A 26,159-nucleotide genomic window follows, 5' to 3' on the forward strand; every position below is an offset into this window, starting at 1 on the left:
AAACTAAACTTTCTAAACCCTATAAACCACTGAGACTTGCTCATAATTGAGTTGTATTTTGATTAGAGAGAAAATGGCACAAAAGGAGTAGAGTGTCACTTGAACAAAAGGATATATCTTACAGAAATTTATTCCTTCTTGATTATGCATCAGTTGGGTTTTCCATTTAAATAAACAATTAAATCGTATTGATTGCCCATAAGTCCTTAAATTCATATTTAATATTACTGAGAATGTAAATTTCTCAAAAATTCATTTATTCATTTATTCATTCACCGAAAGTCAGTTACTACAGTAGTCTGATTTAGGAACCCTAAACAATTTTTAAAAGCTTTGTTTTATAAATATAAATGGGTTAGTATTTCATAGATTAATTGTATAACCTTGATTCATTTTTTAACGAATAGGTGGCTGGGCCAGGCAAGTGGAATGCAGATTATTTACTACCATATAACCAAAGCCTTCAATAGATACAATATTCATTTTTTAAAACTAGGCTCATATAAAGTATAGCCTTCCAGAAAATATTAGGTAACCGAGAAAGTAATCAAATTAAGAAACACTTTCCATAAATGTAATTGAGTTAGAAAATGCCATCTCTAAATTCCTATTGGATATTGAAAACAGCACGATTTAATGTAGTTTATAGTGTGGTAGGTAAGTCAGACTTGAAATTTTCCCCAGGAAATGGAGTCAACCTTATCCTGGTTATGGAATATTTGTGCCTTTCTCAGTCTAGCTTTAAGGCTAAAGCCACACCTGATAGATAGCAAAACTTCTCTAATCTGATATTTAATTTGCCATTTATGAATTCATAAGTGGGAGGGATAGATAATTTTGGGGTGTGGTGATCTCTATCCATTAGACTACTGCTTAAGCAGCAGATGAGGGGAAGCAGCAGGTGAGGGGAAGTTCTGTTGTCTGTTGAAACATCAGGAATGGGAATTAATCTATAAGGCAAGTATACCATGTGTATTTTTATATAGAAAATTTAAGTTGCCTTATACATTGAATCAGTTTAAACACTGATGGCTGTTGATAGGAAATGATAAACCAGGACTTTTTAATCTGTTTATATCTTAGAAAAATGAAGTGTATTTGTTTTATTCTATGTATGAGGAGACTTCAAAAGTTTCTGGAAAAAAGGAATTAAAGGATAAAAATAAAAAATGTAAATTTTATTTCTCACCATAGTTTCATCAAGTTCATAACACTTTTGTAAGTGATGATACCAGCCGTTTAGTCCATCCCTAAAGAACTGAGGGTCCTGGGAATATAACCATGTCAATGCAGTCTTTTTTACACCATTAACTGAAGAAAAATCAGTGCCCTTTAAATATTTTTTAAGATTAGGAAACAAAAAGAAATCAGAAGAAGCCAAATCAGGACTGTAAAGGTAGATGCCTAATGATTTCCCATTGAAACTCTGGCAAAATTTCCCTTCTTTGATGAGAAGAATGAACAGGAGCATTGTCATGGTGGAGAAGGACTCTCTGGTAAAGCTTTCCTGGGTGTTTTTCTGCTAAAAGCTTTGGCTAACTTCCTCCAGACACTCTTATAATAAGCAGATGTTATCATTCTTTGGTCCTCCAGAAAATCAACAGGCAAAAATGCCTTGAGCATCCCAAAAAACTGTGGCCATGACTGTTGCTCTTGACCAGACCACTTTGCTCTTGACCAGACCACTTTGCTCTTGACCAGATTACTTCCACCTCTTGGTACCATAGCTTTGATGTGCTTTGTCTTCAGGATCATATGGGTAAAGCCATGTTTCATCTCCTGTTACAGTTCTTCAAAGAAATGTTTAAAGATCTTGATCCCACTTGTTTAAAATTTCCATTGAAAGCTCTGGTCGTGTCTGCAGCTGATCTGGGCACAACAGTTTTGGCACCCATCCAGCAGAAATTTCAACTGTAAATTTTCAGTTAAGAGTTGAGTAAACTGAACCAATTGATTTACTTATGGTGTTGGCTATTGTTTCTGCTGTTAATCATTGGTTCTCTTCAATTGGGACATGGACAAGATTAATTTTTTTTCTCTCAAATTGATGTGGATGGTCTGCCACTGTAGGCTTCATCTTCAATATTGTCTCTTCCCTTCATAAAACAATATCCATTTGTAAACTGCTGATTTCTTTGGGTCATTGTCCCCATAAACTTTTCATAAAGCATCAATGATTTTGTTATTCTTTCATCCATGCTTCACCATAAATTTGATGTTTGTTCTTTCTTCAATTTTAGCAGATTCATGATGCTCTGATAGGGGCTCTTTTGAAACTGATGTCTTATCCTTCTTAGTGCCTCAAACTAGATCCTGTTCAGACATGTTATAACAAGTTTATTTTGGTACAAAAAAAAAATTGCAGTCTGTATTAGTCTGTTATGTGTTGCTATAACAGAATACCTGAGACTGGGTAATTTATAAAGAACAGAGGTTTATTTGGCTTACGATTCTGGGACAGCTGCATCTGGTGCAGGCCTCAGTCTGCTTCTACTCATGGCAGAAAGCGGCAGGCAGCCGGTGTGTATAAGCAGATCACATGGCGAGAACAAACAAAGAAAGAGAGAGAGGAGGTGCCAGGGTCTTTTAAGCAACCAGCTCTCGTGGGAACTAACAGAGCAAGAACTCATTCACTACCTGTCCTCCCCCAGGGAGAACATAGAAAGAGAGAGAGGAGGTGCCAGGGTCTTTTAAGCAACCAACTCTCGTGGGAACTAACAGAGCAAGAACTCATTCACTACCTGTCCTCCCCCAGGGAGAACATTAATCCATTCATGAGGGATCCACCCCCATGACTCAAATGGCTTGCAGCACTGCCACGTTGTTGATCATATTTCCACTTGAGTTTTGGCTGGGACAACACATCCAAACTCACAGTCCATGTATAGTTTTTCATAATATGGATTTTCATGAACTTTTTGAAGGCCCCTGTATTTCAATAGCACACTATCTGGAATTTCTAAAAACTTCACATTTTCTCAGCAAGATCCAAAATAGTTACAAATATAGTATGTCAGTTGCTCACAGTAGATTTTCAATGGTCAGTATTATCCAAGTATATATTTTCATACCAGGCTATCCTCCAGTTTGAAAGGGTCTTTGAATAAGGAAAAAATGAAATAACACTCTAAATTGCTTTCTTGATCTTCTTAACGATCTCCCTTTCTAGAGGGTTAATAATTCAAGTTTATCAGTTTTTTTTTCCTTTTTACAGGAACACCGGTGTATTCAGTGGCATGGGGCCCTGATTCAGAAAAAGTTCTTTACACAGCAGGCAAGCAGCTGATCATTAAACCTCTTCAACCAAATGCTAAAGTTTTACAGGTAATTCTTAGGCATTTGTAAATTGTTATCAGAATTTGCCTGACTTTAAACTAGAGGGCAGTTGGCTTAAGAGTTTCTTTCTTCTGGGTGTTCTTTTTACAATCTGAAACCTTTAAGTGTGTAGTTTTATCAGCCTTTATTACAGAGCAGGAAATATCTGTTTATGTTTCCGACAAGGTTTATTTCCCCCTTATTTCAACTCATATTATACCAGTAAATCATAAAGATGTTTGAGGTGCTAAATTGTCATGTGATTTGGCATAACTAGGCATCTTTAAATTTAGCAGAATCAACCTCAAATGTATAGGTTTGAGACAAAACAGGACTAAATCATAAAACTTAAAGAGCTTGTGTAGACTTTTTAAAATCATCATCACCATTATGATCATTATCTGTTCAAACACTTGAGCTCTCTCTAGGAGCCTAGCATTCTTTTACTATTTTTAGAGTGGGGGAGTCGTCAGTATAATATTTAGAACAGCACGATGCTGATGACACCAAGGTCAAGGGTTTGGATCCTCTTACCAACCAACTGCCAAAAAACGCCCCCAAAAACAACAGAAAATACTTAGAACAAATTATGTGTATATAACTGCCTATTATATAGAGAATGTTTATCTAAAAGATAGATGTTGAGTTCATGTTTTCTTTTGTGTCATTTAGAAAAGAAGAAGAGTTAAGTTAGGAGCTGAATCTTGAAGGAGGGGAGGGAAGATTGTTCTGAGACCAGGGACCAGGAAAAATGATTGTTCAGAAATATGAAAGAGGCAAACAGAGAACCACACAAAAACAAGCAAAACAATGGTGGCAGTTAAGACAGGTCAGGATGGGACCAATAAATGGAAAACAAAGTCTATATCCTAGATTTTGTTATTTGATTACAGTGTTAAAAGACAGAATGAATTTGGTTTTTTTTTTTTTCACGTTTTGATGACACAGTGTGGTTTAGTTAATAAGAAAACAGGCTTTGGAATTAGTCACCTGGGTTCAAATCCTCACTTACCTATATGTGACGTTAGACAAATTATGAAATATCTTTGAGCATCAGTTTTCTCATCTTAGCTGATGATGCTAATACCTACTTATTGGATTCTTGTGAGGATGAAATGAGTTAAATTGCAAAGTGCATAGGACAGTGCCTATCAGGCAGTAAGCACTCACCGTTGAGTAGTAGTTATTATAATGTTATTATACTATTATGAATTATTATGACATCTCTACCTTTTAGTCAACTAGAGAGGTCAGAAAAAAGATGTAGAATGGCTAGATCCTGGGTAAGGATTTGGTGGTGGAGACTAACAGGCTATAGCAGGTATAAAAGTGTTTGAAGAAGCATCAGGTTTAACACATGAGTAGATGTAAATTTCGAGGAGTAAGGAGATATGACTTTGAGGTTCCATATTAGTAATTTCTGTATAGATTATGCTATATGTGTTTCATATAGTTGACATGCATTTACATTTTTACTGTGTGTACAACACTCTGATAAGAATTGTGGGGACAAACAAGAAGTAGAAGATACAAGTCCCTACCCTAAGGCAACTAAGGTATAGAATTTGGCTAAAGAGAAGAAGCTGGGAAGGAGAACTAGTTCTGACAGCCTTTGGGCAAAGTCCTTCCAATTACTTACTCTGGAAGTCTGCTTTGAAATTATAGAGTAAAAACAGGCAAGTTGAATCTTTTAGTTTATAGTTATGTGAGTTTGTTTAGATACCTGTAATTAGGCTTATGTAAATGAAACTCAGGAAGCCACTTATATCAACATTGATCAATTAAAATATGTTTCAGTGTTTCAGTAGAAATTTTTGGCCAGGGGGTAGTGGAGAGAAGGAAAAGTACTCATTGCTAAAATTCAGCTAGAATGAAAGAGGAGTTAAATATAATTAGTAACTTAATGCAAATTATTCCCTTTGGGAAACTAAAGCTACAGCAATTCTCCTTGGGCATAAACACATATTCAAATTTGGATTATCCACAAAAAGAAATGCTTAATTAATTCCTGCTTGTGGAATGCAGTGTATATTCCTTATTTCCTCTAAGACCTTCTAGATACCCAGAACTTGGTTTTATAGTGAGGAAACTTGTTTGTTCATTCAGTAAAAACGTACTGCATACCTACTATATATTAGGTACTATGCTAGGTATGAGATACTCAAAGTGAAACAGAACGTAGTTTCTGCCTTCAAGGAGCTTGTTGTTCAAAGGAATTTCACAAAATGTGAAATAAATTGAGAAATAATTGAAAATTATCTATGTAATATACATAATATGTAAATATATGTAATAAGTTGATATGCTAAGTTATAGTGTAAGAAAAATTAAATCATATTTTGTTCATAGTTTTTGAATATGCAAACATTTATTTTGTAGCTTTTAAATGAAACTCTTGAGAATCCGTGTATATGTGTGTTTCTGAATATATCTTTCTGTATATATTGTATTTGTCCTTGCAGTTTATTTCAGGATATTGGATTAGTTTGGCAGTTAATTGTGAAGATTATTTTTTTTAACATTTATTATCAAAACATTCATTTTTGAAAATGTACATTTTTTTATATTTTAAATAAAGTAAGCTATGAATTGTTCCTTATTCTTAGAGTGTATCTGATCCTGTTTTAATATTTTATTCTGTATACATTAAGAACAATAGATTGGGAAGGGTCAGTTGAGAAGGCCCTTAACATCTGTCACCCTCTGATATGAAGTTAATTGGCTCAGATGTTAAAATATATTTTATAGTCTTCAAGGAAAGTTAATTCATTTTAGTTATATTATTCTGCTTATGGTAGCTTTTAATTACATGTGTGATAATAGCGATAAATGGGTACATGAATTAGATTTAAGAGCAAGATATCCATTCTTACTTTCTAGGTTGCCAATTTCTGGGTGACATATATACTCATATATATGTATTTTATATATACATATAATGTATTCTTATCTGTGGGAAACATCACTTTGTTATATGGCAAATGCCACACAAGTTTCTCAGAGTAATCCAGTTGTGAACCAGACACATGAAGGTAAAGAGAATGAAGCTTAGGGGAATATGCAGAAAAGAATGAAGAAAGTACTAAAGAAGATGTTTGTGCAGTAGAAGTTAAAAAAAAATAAAAGAATCAGTCAACAAGTCATGAAGGCAGTATCAGTAATGGGATCAACTATACAAAGATGACAGCAAGATTTGAATTCAACTGACATTTTTGGAGTATATAGCATATTCATTTCAGTGTTATCACACAAATGTCAAGCTTGAAATAGATCAGCAGCAAGTGATTTTTCATCTGGAGTCTAGACTAATGAAATTTGTAAGGATGTAAGCTATATAGTAGATGTCATGGTTCTAGGTGCTTTCATTAGTGTAAATTAGAAGTGAAATAGCAAATGTGGTAGAGGCAAAATGTCTTTTCTTATAGAAAAAAACTTCATTGCTTTTAAAGTTGTAATTAATTTCTTATTTTATTTCTCATAGTGGAAAGCTCATGATGGCATTATTTTAAAAGTAGATTGGAACTCAGTCAATGATCTTATTTTATCTGCTGGTGAAGACTGTAAATATAAGGTATGTAATGTTTAGATTTATCACCGGGTTGAAAGAATCAAATTTAGGGGGAAAGTATTTAGCATATAAGAATATTCTTTTAGTGTTTTATTTTAGCCACTCAATAGCAAATTATTTCATAATTTTAGGTGGTGTTTTAAAGTGACAGCTTTATAAAGACTGTCTCATTGACCTACAGAATTTGATTTAATAAATGGCAACATCAATACAGCCCCTAGTTTTAATGACTCAATTTAAATCAGTTCATTTAAGTTTTAAAAACCAACTTTACTGGTTTACTAAACATTGATCAATTTCAGACCAAAATAATTTATGGAGAAGAATAAGGTTTAAGGTAACTATAGTTAGAGGAAATTTAATCTAAATAAATGCTTTTAGAAAAAGTTAATGGAGCCCTTATTAGGCCAAAAAAAAGTAAGCAAAAAACTAAACATCTCAAAACTTTACTGTTAAATTCAAAAGGACTTAAAATGGGTAGGTTGTATGTTTAACCAAAGACTGAATAAAATCTAAAAATTATGACAATGTTATAAAATATCTTCTTTTTTGAGATCTTTTGGTTTCAAGAAATACAGCTTTTATTCCTTTGTATGATAGTAAAGACATTTAATTAGTAACATTATAAGGTAATGATTTCTAAATCTTTATTTGATAACTTACTGGAGGAGAAACTTGTTTGTAATAATGTAGTGACTGTTATTTTTTTGTTTTTGTTTTTTATAATTTTATTCATATTCTGTTCCTTTTTGGTGGCTGGCCAGTATATAATTTTATTCAAAACCAAGAAACTTTAATTTTCCCTTTATAAAAAATGCAATTTGATTTCATCCAAGGGTAATATAAAATAATGCCACACCTTCCCATTTGGATGTGGGAACTACAGTTAGACGCACAAATGCAGGCAGGGAACACACTACATGTGGATGATATGGTGATTGGATGTGCCTGTCTTGGAGACACATGTTGGACTGGCTTCACTGTGCACAGATCCAATGATCACCACTATTAGCATCACAGCACCAGGTCCATGAAAAGAAGAGATTCTAACTCCCTTTGCTCCAGCTGTAGTAACTGTTATAAAAGATAAAAATAATTTTGCTTTTGTAGGTGTGGGATAGTTATGGCCGCCTGCTATACAATTCACAGCCTCATGAGCATCCTATTACTTCAGTTGCTTGGGCTCCAGATGGAGAATTATTTGCTGTTGGATCGTTTCATACTTTACGCTTGTGTGATAAAACTGGGGTAAGTTATAGTGGTAGGCAATCGCAAATATGCTGGCATAAATGTACAATACACATGTTTCTCAATCTTTAAAAAACATTTTCAATGAATGTATTTGACTGAATCTTTCTGATTTGTCTTAATATATTGGTTCAATCCCAGATTTATGGGACCAAACAAACAGTTTAAATTTGAAGAATGGGCATATTCTCTTCTATTTGTCTTCTTGGAAATATTTATTTTGAGCATGATTGTGAAGTAAAGTATTAAAATTTATGCCCATTCAATTTGGAGAATTCAGTTTTAAACTTTTCTTTGTTGCAATATGTTTTATACAAAATTTTGATTGCTTATTTTTGCAAGGAATTAATAGTAAATTTTTTAAATGATCATTTAAAATGAGAGGACATATTTCTCTTTGTCAAGAATTCATGTTTGAATACATGTGAGAATTTTTCCTCACAAGAGAATTTGTCCTCCTTCATACAAATTCTGCTTAGAACCTAGACAAACAGCCAAACTCATCAACATTTGCCCATTGTACTTGAAGAATGAGCTGTTCCATTGTAGTGCCCCCAATACAGCAACATTGTGTGGCAAAAAGAGTTTGGGGCTGTTCCATACTATTCCTAACTATGAGGAAATTACTTAATTGTTCTGCGGCTTGTTTTTCTCAAATGCAAAATAAGGAGAGGGTGGAGCAACATGGCAAACTAGAGTTGTCTGGTGGTCTTCCTCCCCCTAAAACGAGACCAAAAAAACAAATAACTATATTTTAACTGGAATGGCTGAAGAAATACACTGTAGAGCATGAGGGGAGTGACAAAATTGTTGTGTAGCATGGAAGACTAGGATAGTATCAGAGAGCAGAGTAAGGTATCTTGCCTCTGCCTTGCTGTCTCCCCTCAGGGACCAGCTCAGAGTCAGGTGGAAAGAAGGTAAGCTGTTAAAACCCCAGTGATTTCCACTGCTGCCACAAATACCAGCAATCCCTGCCACAATACTCCAGTCCTCACAGGCTCCAAACCCAGTTTGGAGAGTGGCTGGAAGTTTGTGCAGCTACCTGGCTTCATAGAGGAAGCACAGGTAGAGCAATCCCTAGCCTCCCATCTAAGTGGTTATAGCACAGCACTGTCTCGAAACTGAACCTGCTTATAAGAGTACATCCTGCTCCTAAGAGTACATCCTGCTCTGGGGGCCAGTGAAAACTGACTCACTCCATTCTGAGGCCCCATCTTCATTCTACCACATTCATACGGGTGTTGGCAAGATCACAACCCAGGCTGCCTGGAGCCTAGGCCAGACAGAAAGACTGAGAGACCCCAGCATCTGAACCCACATGGCAATCCCTCCCAACACTAGGAAAACAGACAGATCTTCTCAGTGGGGAAGCTGCCAGTAAGCTGCAGTCCACCACATTCACATTCACCCACCCAGCACAACCTGCTGGCTGCTGAGCCCACAGGTGCCAGTCTGGCGGTAGATCTCCCTACCCCTGTAGCCTTCCACAGAGCTGCTGGGTCCTGCTGCACTAGTTTATACCTGTTCTCTGACTGACAGTGATTGGGCAGTGACTTTGTCTCTGCATAGCAGGACTCTACAGAACTATTGGGTCTGGCTGCACACTTGCAGGCTTGCTCCAAGTTCAACAGCTGATCCAGTAGCCTTTCATAGAACTGCTGGGCCCTGCTGTACCAGTGCATGCCTACCCCTTCCCTGATGGCAGACTAGGAGGCTACTCTGCATTCACCTGGTGGCCCTCCATAGAGCTGTTGGGCTCTGCTGTACACTTGCAGACCTGTTCCAGGCTCAACAGCTGATTGGCAGCTCTCCACAGAGCCTTTAGACCCTGTTGCACCTGTGCACCCCTGCTCCCTGCTTGACAACAGATCTGTGGTGGCTTTGCCTCCTCTGGCTGGCCTCCATAGAGCCACCTGGCCTTGCTGTGCCTATGCATGCCAGCTCATAGCCAGGCAGTCATGTCCATTCTTCTGACAGGGCTTTGCATAGCACTTGACCCCCCACCCTGCACCTAGGCACACCTCTGTCCAGCCCAAAAGCTGGCCAGGCAGTGCACCAACCGCGGGGAGAGACAACTTCAGAGCTCCATGCCCACACCTGGCCTGAGAACCAGTAAGTCAGGTAGTGACTCCACCTCAGAGAGACTACCAAACAGCTGGTTGGTCCTATGCCCCTGCACCCACCTGGCCTAACAACTAGCCTGGAGTGTCTGACTCAGCAAAGCAGAGCCAGTGTTGGCACAAACCTCCACAGTCTACACCATTGAGGCATTTGCAGACATTGCTGAAGATGATTACAACCAAAGAAAATGCACAGAGGTTACACTACTGAGTCCACACAAAACTAATGTCAACACAACATATCCAGCAGACACCCTAGCTAGCATCCACACACAGGAAAAAGTCATTTCTACATAATCTACTCCATAAAATTGGGAACAGCACCTACTCCTTTAGATGTGTAGTTATCAAAATAAGAAACATGAAAAAGCAAGGAAACATGATACCCCCAAAGGAACACAATAAGTCTTCAGTAACAGATGCCAAAGAAAAGGACAGTTACAAAATACCTATAAAGGAATTTCAAATAATAATCTTAAGGAAATTCAACAAGATACAAACAAGATACAAGTGAACACATACAAACCAATGAAATCAGGGAAACAATTCATGATCTAAATCAAAAATTTAACAGAGATAGATATCATAAAAAAGAACTAAACAAATCTTGAAGCTGAAAAATTCAATGAATGAAATACAAATACAATTGAGAGCATCATCAACAGTTTATTTTTTTATTTTTTATTTATTTATTTATTTTTTTAAAAAGATGACCGGTAAGGGGATCTTAACCCTTGACGGTGTTGTCAGCACCACGCTCAGCCAGTGAGCGAACCAGCCATCCCTATATGGGATCCGAACCCGGGGCCTTGGTGTTATCAGCACCGCACTCTACCGAGTGAGCCACGGGCCGGCCCATCATCAACAGTTTAGATCAATCAGAAGAGAGAATTTCTGAAAACAGTATAGAGATTCCTCAAAAAATTAAAAATAGAACTACCATATAATCCAGCAATCTCACTATTGAGTATATACCCAAAGGAATAGAAGTCAGTATGTCTAAGAGATATTTGCATTCCCGTGTTTAATGTAGCACAATTTACAACAGCCAAGATATGGAATCAACCTGTGTGTCCAACAATGGATGAATGGATTTAAAAAAATGTGGTATATATACACAGTGGAATTCTATTTAGACATAAAAAAGAATGAAATGCTGTTGTTTGCTTTTCTTTCATTACATGGATGGACTTGGAGGTCATTATGTTAAGTGAAGTAGACCAGGCACAGAAATACAAATACCATATGATCTCACTCATACATGGAATCTAAAAAAAGAAAAAAAAAAAAAATATATATATATGTAAGTGTGTATGTGTGTATATGTGTGTGTGTATATATATATATATACATATATTTGATATTATAGAGACAAAGAATAGAGCAGTGGTTACCAGAAATATATATATATGTAAGTGTGTATGTGTGTATATGTGTGTGTGTGTATATATATATATACATATATTTGATATTATAGAGACAAAGAATAGAGCAGTGGTTACCAGAGACTGGGGAGAGAGAGGGGAGGAGGGAAAACAGGGAGAGTTTGTCCAAGGGATACTAATTACAATTGGATAGGAGGAATAAGTTCTGGTGCTCTGTTGCACAGTAGGGTGACTATGGTTAACGGTTAAGTTTTGTATATTACATAATAGTTAGAGGAGGGGCTTTTGAATGTTTTTGCCACAAAGAAATGATAAATGCATGAGGTGATGTTTACATTAACTACTCTGACCTGATCGTTATTCAACATATATGTATCAAAACATCATAATGTACCCTATAAGCATGTACAATTACAATGTGTCAAGTAAAATAAATGGATAAATAAAATTCAAAATATGTCAGTTAACTTAGAATTTTTAGAGCTTTATAAATGACTTATTATTTCTGGTGACTTGTTTTTTATAAAATATGAAGTCCTCTGCCTGGCCTTAAAAGCTCTCTGAAACCTGGTTTGGAAAATTCATTCAGTCTTTTCCCCAACAACTCCCTAATTTGTACGTGTGCTCAAATCAGGTTGAATTCTGGCTCATGAACATTTCTTGACCCTTGCTAATATACTCACTCATTTTCTCTTTTTATGGAATACTCTTACCTCTGTCTTATACATAATGAGTTCTACCCATTCTTTAAGATCCATCTCATGTTTGACTTCTTTTCATCATGCCTTCCATAGACAATCTAAAGTTTATTTATTTATTTTTTAACTTCCTCTCACCTAGGTCTCTCCTTTCTTATTTATGACATCAGTATATTAGGTCAGATCATCTCATCACTGTAGGACTTTTATTTCTGATTTTCAATCTATGATTCTAAGTCTATAGAATATGTAGTCTCATTTTCACAATATATTATGCCCTTATGTTGTTCATTTTAGTCTGATGTATATTATTTTGACTCCCTAGTTTAGAAGATCCCATAGCTTAATGATTTTCTATTATCTATACAACACAATAGATATTCAATAATTTATTAAGGCAATTTAAAGATAATTTGATTAAAATATTTAAAAATTTTAAAAGCTTGGGGGATTTAATTGATCTGGATGACTGAATTAAAGATTTACCTCATTAAGTACCAAATCTTTTTTTTAGAATGTTAACAATTCTGGAAAAGTAAACTGAATAGATTGAATATATTGTTGATAATTTTATACAGACTTGAGAAAAACATTTTAAATATGTATTCTTTTATTCAATAGACATTAAATATATTCTACTCATACAGTGTTCTAGAAAGTGGGGTGTAAGTATGAAACAGATATGAAGACTTTCACTGAAGTTGTTGACAGTCAGTGGAGAATCAGACTATAAGACTTATAGCACAGTGCTATTCAAGAGGTTTGTTTCATACAAACACTGTGACTATGGCAGAGCCTAACTCTGTCTGTGGGACATTGATTGGAGAGCTGAGGCTTGAAAAATTAGCAGTTCGTTAAGATGTGTGTTTGCCGGGCCGGCCTGGTGGCGCACTGCTACAGTGCGCCGCTTGGGAGCGCGGTGGCGCTCCCGCCGAGGGTTCGGATCCCACGTACAGACCGGTTCCCGCTCACTGGCTGAGCGAGGTGCGGGCGCAGCACCGAGGGTTGCGATCCCGTTGCCGGTCCCGGTCCGGTACGGATGCGACACTGAGGGTTGCGATCTGTTGCCGGACACGAAAAAAGACAAAAAGGAAAAAAAAAAAGATGTGTGTTTGCCATGTAAAAGTCTAGATTTCAGTTTTTAAAAATGTAATTATTTTCTGTGGAGCCCCCTTAAGGGTTGCTTTAGGGTGGAAAATAGGTGAAGGGGTTAAGTTCCTGATCTCCCTCAATACCCACAACCACAGAATCTCCACATTGATCAGCTTGACTGTTTGAGGATCCAGTATAAGATTCCTTTTGAATAGCCAAAACAGTGAAACTGGAAAAATCAGTATGTTAGTCAGTGGAGAGCCATGGATGGTGGGTACTAAATGATAGTATTCAAATATTGTAAATATTGCTTTGATGTCAAAGGAACAGTGATACAGGAGAGAGAACAGAAGATGCAAAGGTGAGGAATTATAGTCTATCAGAAAAATTAAAAGCTCAATATGGCTATAGTAGTTTGGATTTTTTTGGCAGCTGGCCAGTATGGGGATCTGAATCCTTAACATCACTGTCTAACCAGCTAAGCTAACCAGCCAGCCTCCAGTAGTTTGGATTTTATCCTAGGGCAATGGTGAGCCATTGCCCTAGGATAAAATCCATTATAGATAGCGACCTTATTAGATTTGGTATTTTTTAGGAAGCATACTCCGAGGTCAGCATGGAGAATAGATGAGAGGAGGTAGACTGGAGGCAGGATGGCTAATTAGGAGGCTGTTGCAGTAGTACAAGATGATATTGATGGCCTGGATAGTAGGGAGTAGCAGTAGAGATGGAAAGAAACGGACAGGTTCAGGAGATAAATCCTTCCTATATGAGTGGGAAGAGTCAAGAATAATTATCCAAGTCCATTGGAGTACCTTACCATCTGTGTGCTGACCTGAGGATAATGTCCTCTTATGGTGTAAACTACTCTGGCTTTGTGTAATATAATTTTATCAGATACCCTGTTCAATGATTACAATAATAAATCAAGTTACCTAAATTTCAGCATTCATAAGCATCACCGAGTTATTGCTAAAGTGCACATTCTTGGACCCTATTTGCGATGTGCTGAATCAAAATCTCAGGAGAATGGAGGCCCAGAAGGTGTATTCTTAAGAAGTTTCCTATTACCTTTATGTAGGTGGTCCTCAGATCACACTTGGAGGAAGACATATATAGAATATATGAGATGTTTGGTATTCCTTCTGAGTTCAAAAAGGGGTGGTGCTTATCCTACTGTTGAAACAATAATTTTGGAGATGAAATAGGGATGGAGTTTGGATGTATTGTCCTCCCAGAACTCATGTGGAAATCTGATCCCCAATGTGGCAGTTTGAGTCAAAGGGACAGATCCCTCATGAATGGATTAATGCTAGGGGGGGGCGGTAAAGAGTGAGTCCTCGCAAGAGCTGGTTGTTTAAAAGACCCAGGCACCTCCCCTCTCTCTCTTGCTTCCACTCACCATGTGATCTGCTTGAACCCGCCACCTGCCTGCCACTTTCCACCATGAGTAGAAGCAGCCTGAGGCCCATGCCAGATGCAGCTGTCCCAGAATCATGAGCCAAATAAACCTCTGTTCTTTATAAATTACCCAGTCTCAGGTATTTTGTTGTAGCAACACAAAACGGACTAAACAAATAGTAAGCTATAATGAAGGTAATACTAAAAGAGAATAGTCTAATTGAAAAGATTGTTTTTTAAAAACTCATATAATTTATTCTTCTGATTCTTCTTTGGCATCTGCTTCATTTAAAATTACTTTTGGGATGTTTCTGCCATTTTGCTACAGAGAGAATGTTTATAGTATTTAATGATGAGTGTGATGATGCTGTCTGTTAATTTTCTAAACTGATTCTTTCAGAATAACTAGTTGTAAATACTGTTTAAGCATTTACTTCCGTTCTTTGAATTATCAGTGGATTTTTTTCTTTTGTTTCTGCTTTGTATAGTTTCACAAAAAATATTTGGAACTCATTTGTGCAATCTTTTTTTCTTCTTTTTTAGGGTTTTTATTCTATAATATCTCCCTTCATACAGTTATCATTTAGATTTTATAATTTGCTTTATTAGACTAGATTCTATATATTCCTAGAACAGTTCCTGGAAATATATGTACATATTTGTTCAAACGTTTCTGGAAGATAGTTTGACATAATATATAAAGCCCAAGAAATATACATGTACCTTAAGCCAGAAATTCCAGTTACAGCAATTTATCCTGAGGAAATAATGGGATAAAGAATGTTCAGGGAAGCATTATTTATAATTTAACAAATGAAAAGCAATCTAAGTTTCCAACAGTAGGACATTAAAAATTATGGGATATAGTTATTATAATGAATTATTATACAGTTACTTAAAATGACAATGTACTTTTATAATGCCATGAAAATATTTTTGAGATACGTCAAGCTAGGGCTCACAGACCCCTCAAGCCCGTTGTACAGACTGGGTCACAAACCCTTCACATGCAGGTCTACGAGCTAGGTAATAGGAAAAAATCCTGGGAGCTGTGGGTAAAAAATTAATAGGCTTTATTCAGAGCTAGGAGCAGCTGCCCTAGTGGCCTCCCGGAGTGTCCTGAGAAACACCATGTATCAGAGTCTTTAGTCCTTTATACTTAGGTCCATAACCCAGGACACCTGGGTGCCCATATACTATTACATTACAACGCAGTCATTATCTTCTCAGGGAGTTTCTTTCTGACTTTCTTGACTAGGTAAAAAAAACCTCTTGTAGTAAAGTCTTTTAGCAACATTCACCTGTCTTCCATAGCACCTATCACAGTTGAAGTTGTATATTGACCTATAATTATTTGATTAACGTCTGTCTACTCCACGAGATGATGAGTTCCATAAGAGTAGGAACCTGTGTGTCTGTTTTTGCTCACTGTGGTATACCTGTCACCTGGTGCAATGCTTGAAACATACTAAGTGACAGTAAGTGCTCTACAGTGTGTTGAATAGATGAATGGGCTGGAAGGAAGGATGCAAAGAAGGAAAGGATTCCCGTTTAATAGGCATGCTTGAACAAAGCCCCAAAGCTAATGCTCTCTTTCAGATTTTTGTTAGAAGTTGATATGGCTTTGTAGATTGAGAACATCTCTTTTCTCTTTGCACTCTCTTTGGAGGATAGAAAAGGAATAGACTCCTTGTTAAAGGCCAGGACTTGGGCCTTGGTTCGGGTAGACAGCACCAAGGAACACCTGGGTGCATGTGGATATTTACAGCAAATGCTTGGCAAGATTCTGAACATCTGAGGGGCCCTGACCGTGTTTCTATATTTTCCCTAGAAAGATATATAGTCAGAAGAAAAAAATAGTTACAAACTTTATGCATCAGATGTTCTTATTGGTATGTGTCTGTATATACAAAAATAGCCTGACAGAATATAATACGTTTTAATCATGGTTATTTCTGGAGTTTGGGGTGATAGGTGATTTTTCTTCTTTTTTGTATATCTGCATTTTCTAAAAATTTTCTAATAAAGAAAATGCTTTGTGTAATTTTTGAAAAGTGGAAATATTAGCCTTATTCTTTATTTTGCTTGCAAAGTCAATTGGATTCTCTAATCATGTAATTCAGCCTTCCTTCCTTTTAAAAAAAATATTGTTCTTTGAAGCCTTTTTTTTTTTTTTTTTTTTTAAAGGTGACCGGTAAGGCGATCTTAACCCTTGACCTGGTTGCCATCAGCACCGTGGTCTCTGAAGTGAGCTGACCAGCCATCCCCTTATAGGGATCCAACGCCACTCTCTCCCAAGTGAGCCACGGGCCGGCCCTTGAAGCTATTTTAGAAATATGTATTAGTTACAACATGGGAAATTATTTTTAAGGTGACATAGAACATATATATTTTTATTAGGGAATAATTCTACTCACTGAATAAATGTTATAAGTATTTTGAGTGAAAAACAAATTGTGTAAATACTTTTTGCATACTTTTAACAAATGCTAAGCTGACATTGGCCTTATGGAGTTTACTTACATGTTGATAAGACAGATATTAAATAATTAATTACACACTCGCTTACTTAATTACAGTTGTAATAAATTTTACAAGTAGGTACAGGCTGCTCCTAGTAATGAGAACTAATCTATCTGGAGAGTCAAGACAGGTTAGTATGATGAAAGGTAGAAAGGTCAATGCTTATTGAGACTCTTCACCTTTTCTACTTACCATTTTAGTAGAAGTGGTAATTGCTGGTTCCAGCTTACTCTAAGGTGTCAATTTAGAGCCAAAAAGTTGTCAGCTTGTGTCAGCTGCTTTCTCACTCAGTTGTTTCTCTCTTGGAAAACCTTGCTAAGGCTTCTTTTAAAAAGTAGGTACATGTTTTCTTAAGCCTGGAAAAAATACCCTTAAATGTAGCTCCTTATTTTTTTTTTCTTTATCTGTAACTTAAAGTGTTATAATTAATGTGTGTATAAATAATGTGGTAATCATTTATTGAGGGCCAGATTTTGTGAAAGAATTTCAGTGTTAGATATTGTAAAAATCCAATCCTCAGGAATGATTTATACTTTAGCATTTTCCACAAATTTATCAAATTTCTATTTAGTGTTTGAGAGCTGTTCACACGCTTTTAGTTGAGCGCAGTGTTTCTTAATCAACATTTTTTTTTTTTTTTTTGGTCTTTTTTCATGTCTCGCAACGGATCGCAACCCTCAGTGTCGCGCCTGTACCGGACCGGGACCGGCAACGGGATCGCACCCCTCGGTGCTGCGCCCACACCTTGCTCAGCCAGTGAGCGGGAACCGGTCTGTATGTGGGATCCGAACCCTTGGCGGGAGCGCTGCCGCGCTCCCAAGCGGCGCACTGTAGCAGTGTGCCACCGGGCCGGCCCCTTAATCAACATTTTATTAAAAACTCTTATCTAGGCTCCTTGACAGAAATTGGATAGTAATTTATAATATAAACTTCAAAGAATGATGTTGGTATAAACTTTCAGGTTATCTGTTAAAGTATTCAGCCTAGAAAAATGTCATTTTTGTAAGCATTTTTAAAAAATGTTTTTCAAGAAATATTTCCAATAGGGAGGAGAAAACGCAAATACTTGAAGGATATTAATAATAGATTAGGTTTTGGTGTAAATGCATTTCTTAATGTGCATATATGTAACTAGATTGATGACAGGAATATTTTAAAAAGCAGTGATCCTTACATTTTTGTATAGGTGCATTACTCTGTTTTTATATAATCTAGTTTTCATGGAAAAATTATACATTTCATCATAACATTCAAAAAAAAATTTTTTTTTTGTCAAAAAGACCCTCACTAAGCTGATATGAGACTCTAGATCATATTTACATCTTCTATTTGAGCAGGCAGTTGCTTGTATTGATTCAGAACTCATGTTGGCTTGCTTTTGTGGACTGTGGTTCAAATATCAATTTAGTTTTCAAAGCCATTGCAGTGCTATTTTGATCTGCCCTGCTTGTTTTCAACCCAGAGGCAAATTTAAAACCTATGTGTTATGGTATTCCACACTATAGTTCAGTTCTCAGTTTTACTGTGTTAATTCTGGTCAGTTTCATGTATGGGCTGCTTGGTAGTGCTATAAAGCTTTCTTTCATACATCGGTTTAAAGAATCCCTTTTCCCAGCTCCCTCCTCTCCGTAATCCTTCCCCAATTCTCTTGTTGAGAGGGGGTTAGATGCTGCCTCTTTGCTGTCATTAGTGCAAACAGGAGACAGTAGACAGAGTCACATGTCACAGTCTTCATAGCATGCAGTGGGGAGTGCCACTGCTTTATTATTGCTAGGCTGGAATGGTCTGACAGGGCTCTACCTCATTGTCTTTGCAGCACCAAGTGGACAACGGGAAAGGTGCCACCTCTGCTCGAGTGCAGAGTGGGAATGTTCAAGAGGACTCTCTGTTCCACTGTCTCCACAGCTCATAATGCCTATTGGGAAAAGCGCCATGGCTTCTTTTGTGGTGTGTGCCAGAGTACAGTAGTTATGTCAAAGGGGTTCTGTCCTGCAGAGCCCCCTTCTACCCTGTCATTTGGCCAAGAGTGGGCTTTACTTGGTGCTTATTTTGTCTATACAGTACCTAGCTTTCAGGCCAGGATATATAGGCAGATAAACAAAGAACAACACAAAACCCAGGGCACTCACCACTGGGTTGTCTCTCAAGTCCTGAAGTCCCTAGCCAGTCCTCCTTTTTTGTCTTTCGTCCTTTCAGAGTCCTCTGATAGTTGCATTATGTATTTTGTTTTCACTTGTAATTAGTGGGAAGAATGTAGTAGAGTGTGTTTATTCTCTTTTGTCCAGGATTGGAAATTCTATTCATTTCTCTGTTGGCTTTTTAGCTATATCTTTTTGCATTGACCTCTTAATTGGTTGTTGTTCAGATTACAATATACATTCTTAACATTTCACAGGGTACTTATAAATATTATGCCAGTTCACATAAAATATAAGAATCTTGCATCCACATAGTTCCATTTACCCATTCCTCCTTTACACTGTAGTTGTCATTTGTGTTACATCTGTCATAGTGTAATTTTTTCTTTAAAGTAATATTCCTTTTAAAGAAATTAAAAAGGAGAAAGGTAATCTTTTACATTTACCCACATATTTAACATTTCAAGTGTTCTTATTTTCTTCCTAAAGAACCTAGTTTCCATCTGATACCATTTTCCTTTAGCTTGGAAAACTTCCTTTAGCATCTCTCACAGTGTCTATCTGCTGGTGATAAATTTTCTTACTTTTTGTTTACCTGAAAGTTTCTTTATTTTCTCTTCATTCTTGTAGGACATCTTCACTGGATTTAGAATTATGGCTTGACAGTTTGTTTTGTTGTTTTCTTTTTTTCTTTCCCTTAAGCACTTTAAAGATGTTGTCCCACTGTCTCTATTGTTTTTGATGAGAAATGAATGATTATTTGTACCAATGTCCTCCAGAAAGTGGCATTTACCTCTGGCTGCTTTGCAGACTTTCTCTGTGGCTTTGTCTTTGGTTTCTAGCAGTTTGGCAGTGTGTGATTTTATGTATATTTGTCTTGTTTGGGGGGATCTATACCTCTTGAAAATGTAAATTTATGATTTTACAAAACTTGGGAAATTTGGGGCCATTATTTTTTCAAATAACATTTCTGCTCCATTTTCTCTTCTCTCCCCTTCTGGAAATCCAATTACAAAATTTTTAGATCTTTTAATATTATCACACAGGTCAACAGGGCTCTCATCCTATTTCTTCAATCTTTTTTCCCCCAGTTTTTCCAATTGGTTAATTTTCTTTGATCTGTCTTAAAGTTTACTAATTTGGTCATGTCTAATCTTCTCAGTCTATCCAGTGAATTTTAATTTCAGATATTGTAATTTTCAATTCTAGAACTTCCATTTGGTTATTTTTTCATATTTCATATTTCTATGCTGAAATTTTCTCTGTTATTATGTTAAGAAGCATATTTTTCATTAAGGCCTTGGAGATGGTAGCTGCTTTAAAATCATTGTTGGCTAATACTGGCATCTTGTCACTGATTGCTTTTTCCCTTATATTGTTTTTCTTTTGTCTTTGTGTGACTAATAATTTTGGATTGTATTCTTAACATTGTGAATAATGCATAGTAGAGACTCAATTCTGTTATGTTTCTCTAAATAGTACTGATTTTTGTGTGTGTTAACACGTAATTAACTTGCTTGAACTCGAACTAAAGGCTTTATCTCCTATGATAGGAGTCAGATACAGACTCATGTGGTGGTCAGAAGGTGAGATCTTTGTGACTTTATTCTTTCCAGGATCTTCCCCTCAATTTCCAGTCATCGTGGTCACCCAGAACTCTGTCCCCTCGATGTCTCAGTAACAGTGCAGGTTTCTACCTGAAGTTTAGCTATCATCTTGGCACCTCTGCTCTCAGATAAAAGGTTGTTTAAAAAATGGGAGTTCTCTCAAAACTGCTCCCTTCTTTCAACTGTTGACCCCTCTCAAATTTCTGGCTACTTTTTTAAAAGACAACTTTATTGAGATTAATTTACTTTCTATACATTTTACCAATTTGAAGTATACAATTCAGTGTTTTTTAATATATTCATAAGGTTGTACAACCATCGTCACACTCTAATTTTAGAACATCTTCCTCCCCTCTAAAAGGAATCGTGTACCCATTAACTGTCAATCTCTATTCTTACCTACTCCACTGCCAGCCCCTGGCAACCACTAATTTACTTTCTTATTCTATAGATTTGTCTATTCTGGGCATTTCATATAAATGAAATAATACATTTTGTGGCCTTTTGTGGCTGGCTTCTTTCAGTTAGCATGGTTTCAAGGTTCATCCATTTATCAGTACTTTCCTTTTTGTAGACAAGTAGTATTTCATTGTATGGATATAACACATTTTGTTTATTCATTCATCAGTTGATGGACATTTCGTTGTTTCAAATTTTGGTTATTAGGAATAATGCTGCTATGAATGCATATGTTTTTGTGTGGACGTAGGTTTTAATTTCTCTTGGGTATACACTTTGGAGTGAAATTGCTGGGATAAATAGTAACTGTGTTTAAATTTTTGAGGAACTGCCAAACTGTCTTCCAAAGTATTTACCTGCTTTTGATTGCTGTCCAGTCTTTAAATAATTGTTCTTGTATTTTGTCTGGAGTGTATAAGTGTTATCTCTGTGAGATGGCTGGTCTGATAGCAGCTGTTCTGCCATTGTCATTCCTTAAATAACAAAAGTATATTTTAAATAATTGAGCATGAGTTTTTAAAAATCACCTCTGCATATTTGAGAGCTATGCTAAACTAGTGCAGTGATTCTCAAGGTGGAATAGAGAGAGCTACCTGGTTGAGATTCACTATTCAAGAAATTGTCCAGGAAAATAGCCAAAAGGCATGAGTAGTCAGTTCACAAACTGTAAATGGTCAATAAAAACATGAAAGGATGTTCAATTCAACTAAAAAGTAAGTATAAGGAAGTAAAGAAGTAAAATGATGTCTTTTACCTAATAGATTGAAAAGATTAATAATGACTTAAAAACCTGTTTCACTTGAGCAAGAGGAAATGAGCCCCCTCATTTATACACTGTCAATGGAAATGTGGTTTGATTAAATTTTTTTGAAGGGTAGTTTGATAATACATATCCAGATCTTAGTTGTACATATCCCTTGACCTGGTAATCCCAGTTCTAGGAATTTACCCTAAAGAGATCATTGTACAAGTACTCAAAGATAAATGCATAACAACTTTCATTGCAATGTTTTTTTAATAGTAAAAATTAGAAATAAATGTCCATGAGGAGACTGATTGAGTTATTATTCTCTATACCTAAAATGCAGTGCCCTCAACTCATTAAAAATGGGAAGAAAAATTATGTTTAATAACCTGGAAAGATACCCATGGTAAGTTACTTAGTAAAAAGACTAGGTTTTAGGAGAGCATGTTATTCTGTGATCCCACTTTTATAAAACTATATACCCATATTTCTAACTACACAGCTAAAGGTATATTTGGGTTATCTTTTCCTTCTTTATATGACTTTATGTAGTGTGAGCCTTTCTTAATGATTTTGTATCAATTATACAAATGCAATAAAGGTCTTTCAAAATTTCTTCAAAGAAAATTAGAATGGGAGGAGTGATGTCACAGAATATGGTAGAGTAGGCAGCTTCAGGAATTGGTCCTTCCACTGTAACAACCATTAAGATGGCAAAAAATGTCAGAATCAACTTTTTCAGAGCTCTAGAATTAAAAACTATGAGTAACCAGGGCAGTGCTTAGTGATAAAGAGGCTGCTAAATTTTGAAAAGAAAGCTGAGTGGCACTTTTGCTTATCTGCCTACCATTTTCCATTCCCAGCTGGCAGTAACTATAATGATGGTATCCTGAGTTCTGGCATGGCTTGCTGGTGCCAGGGGGCACAATATGCACCTTGTTCTAAAAAAATTGTTTTTTCTCAAAAACTGCTTTTGACCTGCATGATTCCTTGAAGGACTGGCACAGAGTTTTCTCTTTGTTTTGCCCCCCCTTGAAAATTTCTCAGAGCTGGAGTGGCTTCCCTGGGGCCTCTGTTGAAAGCAGGTAAAGACATATACTACCCAGAGTCACCTTAGGCATGGAGCGGTGTATGGGACAAGCCTGGGAAGGTGGAGACTAAAGGCGAAGACACATGGAAGAATAAGGGCTTTGGAGAGTTCTTACATATACTGAGGAATCCAAAGTGCAACATATATGCCCAAGGCCAGATACAAGCAACAACATAAGCCCTGGGGGTGGAGGTGGGAGAAAGAATCTGATTTTCAGACTTACCACATTATGATATTTAAAATATCTGGTTTTCAACAAAAAGTTACAAGAAATACTAAGAAGCAGGAAAGTATATAGTTCATTCACAGTAAAAAAGAAATTGACAGAACCATCTCTGTTGAAGCCCTGTGTTGGACTTATTAGACAAAGACTTTAAATCAGTAATCTTAAATATACTTAAAGAGCTAAAGGAAAACAGGAGAATAAGGCCTGAACAAATAGAAAATTCCAATAAAGAGATAGAAATTATAGAAAAAGAACCAAATAGAAATTCTGGAATTGAAAAAAATGAGCAAAGGATAAAAGAAATGTAAATACCTCCAGAACCCCCAAATTTGTTCAGTCTTTTCAGTAATGAGTTTCACGCAAATAAAAATCACAGTGTAATGATATCAGAAAATGAGAAAATGGGCCTTGAAGGGAGCATTAATTGGTACAACTTTTCTCACATATAATTTGGCAAAATCTATTAAGAGCCTTGAAACTTTTGACACAGCTACTTATACCTTTAAGGAAGTATAAAATGTGTTGCATAGTCATTTGTTCATTTATTTTCATATTCATTAATTCCCTTAGAGGTATTTATTGAGAGTCTATTACGTGCCAAGCACTTGCCCTAGTTTTTAAGTAAACATCAATAAATAAAATAAATTCCCAGCTCTTGAGGGTTTTTATTCCAGCAGATGAAAGACTACAAACAAATAAAATGAATATATAATATGTTAAATGGTAATGAATCCTATAAAAAATTAAGCTGGGAAAGGGTGATAGTATTATTTTAGGTAAGGTGATCAGGGAATATCAAAATAAATGTATAAACTAAACGTACATTACTGGGTGGTAAGTAAAATAAATTATGGTACAAATGAATTATTTATAGAATAAAAATTAAAAGCTATAGTACCATAATTTTCCTAGATGTCATAATAAATTTTATTTTTACCTTTGATTTTTAAGAAATGTAAGATTCAAATATGTAGGGCACTAATGTTCAAATTAACACAGTTATAAATAAATACACAATATATTAATGAATTACAATATATTAAACAGAATTCAAGGGAAAAGATATGTATATATAAGGTACCTTTGACCTCATTTTTAATTAACTGACATTATTGCTTTTAGTTATCAGCAGGTGGTGCTATTGCTTGTATAAGAATAATTTTTGTGATTCTCATTTTCTTTGCTTTGAATGTTCAGTTATTCATTGTAATAAGACTTCCCTCTCTTCATTTATTCATTCATGCAATTAAAATAATTGCAATGATTCATCATCTGCAGTATCTGGTCTTAACTCTCATATGTAACTTTTCATTGTCAGTGACACATATAATTTAAGATAGTCTGTAATTTGCCAATTCCTGGTATATGAAAGAGAATATTGATCTTAAAAATCAGTGTGCCTGGGCCGGCCCGGTGGCGCACTGCTACAGTGCACCGCTGGGAAGCGCGGCGGCACTCCCGCCGAGGGTTCAGATCCCACATACAGACGGGCCGCTCACTGGCTGAGCGAGGTGCGGGAGCAACACCGAGGGCTGCGATCCCGTTGCCGGTCCCGGTCCGGTACGGGCGCGACACTGAGGGTTGCGATCCGTTCCTGGTCATGAAAAAAGACAAAAAGAAAAAAAAAAATCAGTGTGCCTTAAAGAAATGTAAGAAACTTTGCATCTGTTTTCTACTTAAAATTCATTTGTCAATATACAATTTTATGAATTGAATTCATCGAACTTGGCCAAAGGTTATGCTTTTGAGGATCCTTTGAATGTAGTATATTTATATCGGAGTATTAAAGAGAATGGTGAGGTTGGCATTGGGGAGGTGCTTTTAAGAGTCATTATAGTAGGGCCGGCCCGGTGGTGCACTGCTACAGTGCTCCGCTTGGGAGCGCAGTGGCGCTCCCGCCGAGGGTTCGGATCCCACATACAGACCGGCCGCTCACTGGCTGAGCGAGGTGCGGGCGCAACACCGAGGGTTGCGATCCTGTTGCCGGTCCCGGTCCGGTACGGGCGTGACACTGAGGGTTGTGATCCGTTGCCGGTCACGAAAAAAGACAAAAAGGAAAAAAAAAAAAAAAGAGTCATTATAGTAAAGTCATGTTTTTAAGTTTAAATATTTATTTTCCTGTTGGGATATAATCTGCATGCCTAAGCAATTTGACAGAATACAAAAGAAGAAAAATCTAGTCTCTTCCCTCAAAGGGATTGATCATCCTTTGATAGGTCAACACTTTATAGAAACATTCTTAATTGTTCTCTATATCATACTGTCTAGTATGATTGCTTATTATTTTTTCCATTATTTTGTTCTTTTGTTTTAATGTAGGAGTAGCATTAATATGTTTGTAGAGCTCTGGAGTCAAGATCCCAGTGGTGAGTCTACAAAGTTGAAGGCCTCATATAGGTTTTAGGTTTCTTATCTACAAGTTGGCTGGGCTTAACGATCGCCTCTCTTCTTTCAACTCTATAGGTCTATGATATCTTTTCCATGGACAATGGACATCCTGCTTGCTTCCTCTTATGAGTATTGTGTTGTTTTTTAACACAAGGT

At 36.4% G+C, this 26,159-nt stretch overlaps 1 protein-coding gene across 1 annotated transcript in view; it reads left to right on the forward strand.

Moving 5' to 3' along the window:
• Nucleotides 1–26,159, forward strand: part of IFT80 (intraflagellar transport 80) — a 124,691-nt gene that overhangs the window by 40,624 nt on the left and 57,908 nt on the right. Inside the window, exons 6-8 of the mRNA XM_008581208.1 lie at nt 3,215–3,324; nt 6,797–6,886; nt 7,994–8,131. Of these exons, the coding sequence (XP_008579430.1) occupies nt 3,215–3,324; nt 6,797–6,886; nt 7,994–8,131 (338 nt within the window). The remainder of the gene's footprint in view (nt 1–3,214; nt 3,325–6,796; nt 6,887–7,993; nt 8,132–26,159) is intronic.

The sequence above is a fragment of the Galeopterus variegatus genome, unplaced genomic scaffold, assembly GCF_000696425.1.
Source record: "Galeopterus variegatus unplaced genomic scaffold, G_variegatus-3.0.2 Scaffold2294, whole genome shotgun sequence".
NCBI classification, from domain to species: domain Eukaryota; kingdom Metazoa; phylum Chordata; class Mammalia; order Dermoptera; family Cynocephalidae; genus Galeopterus; species Galeopterus variegatus.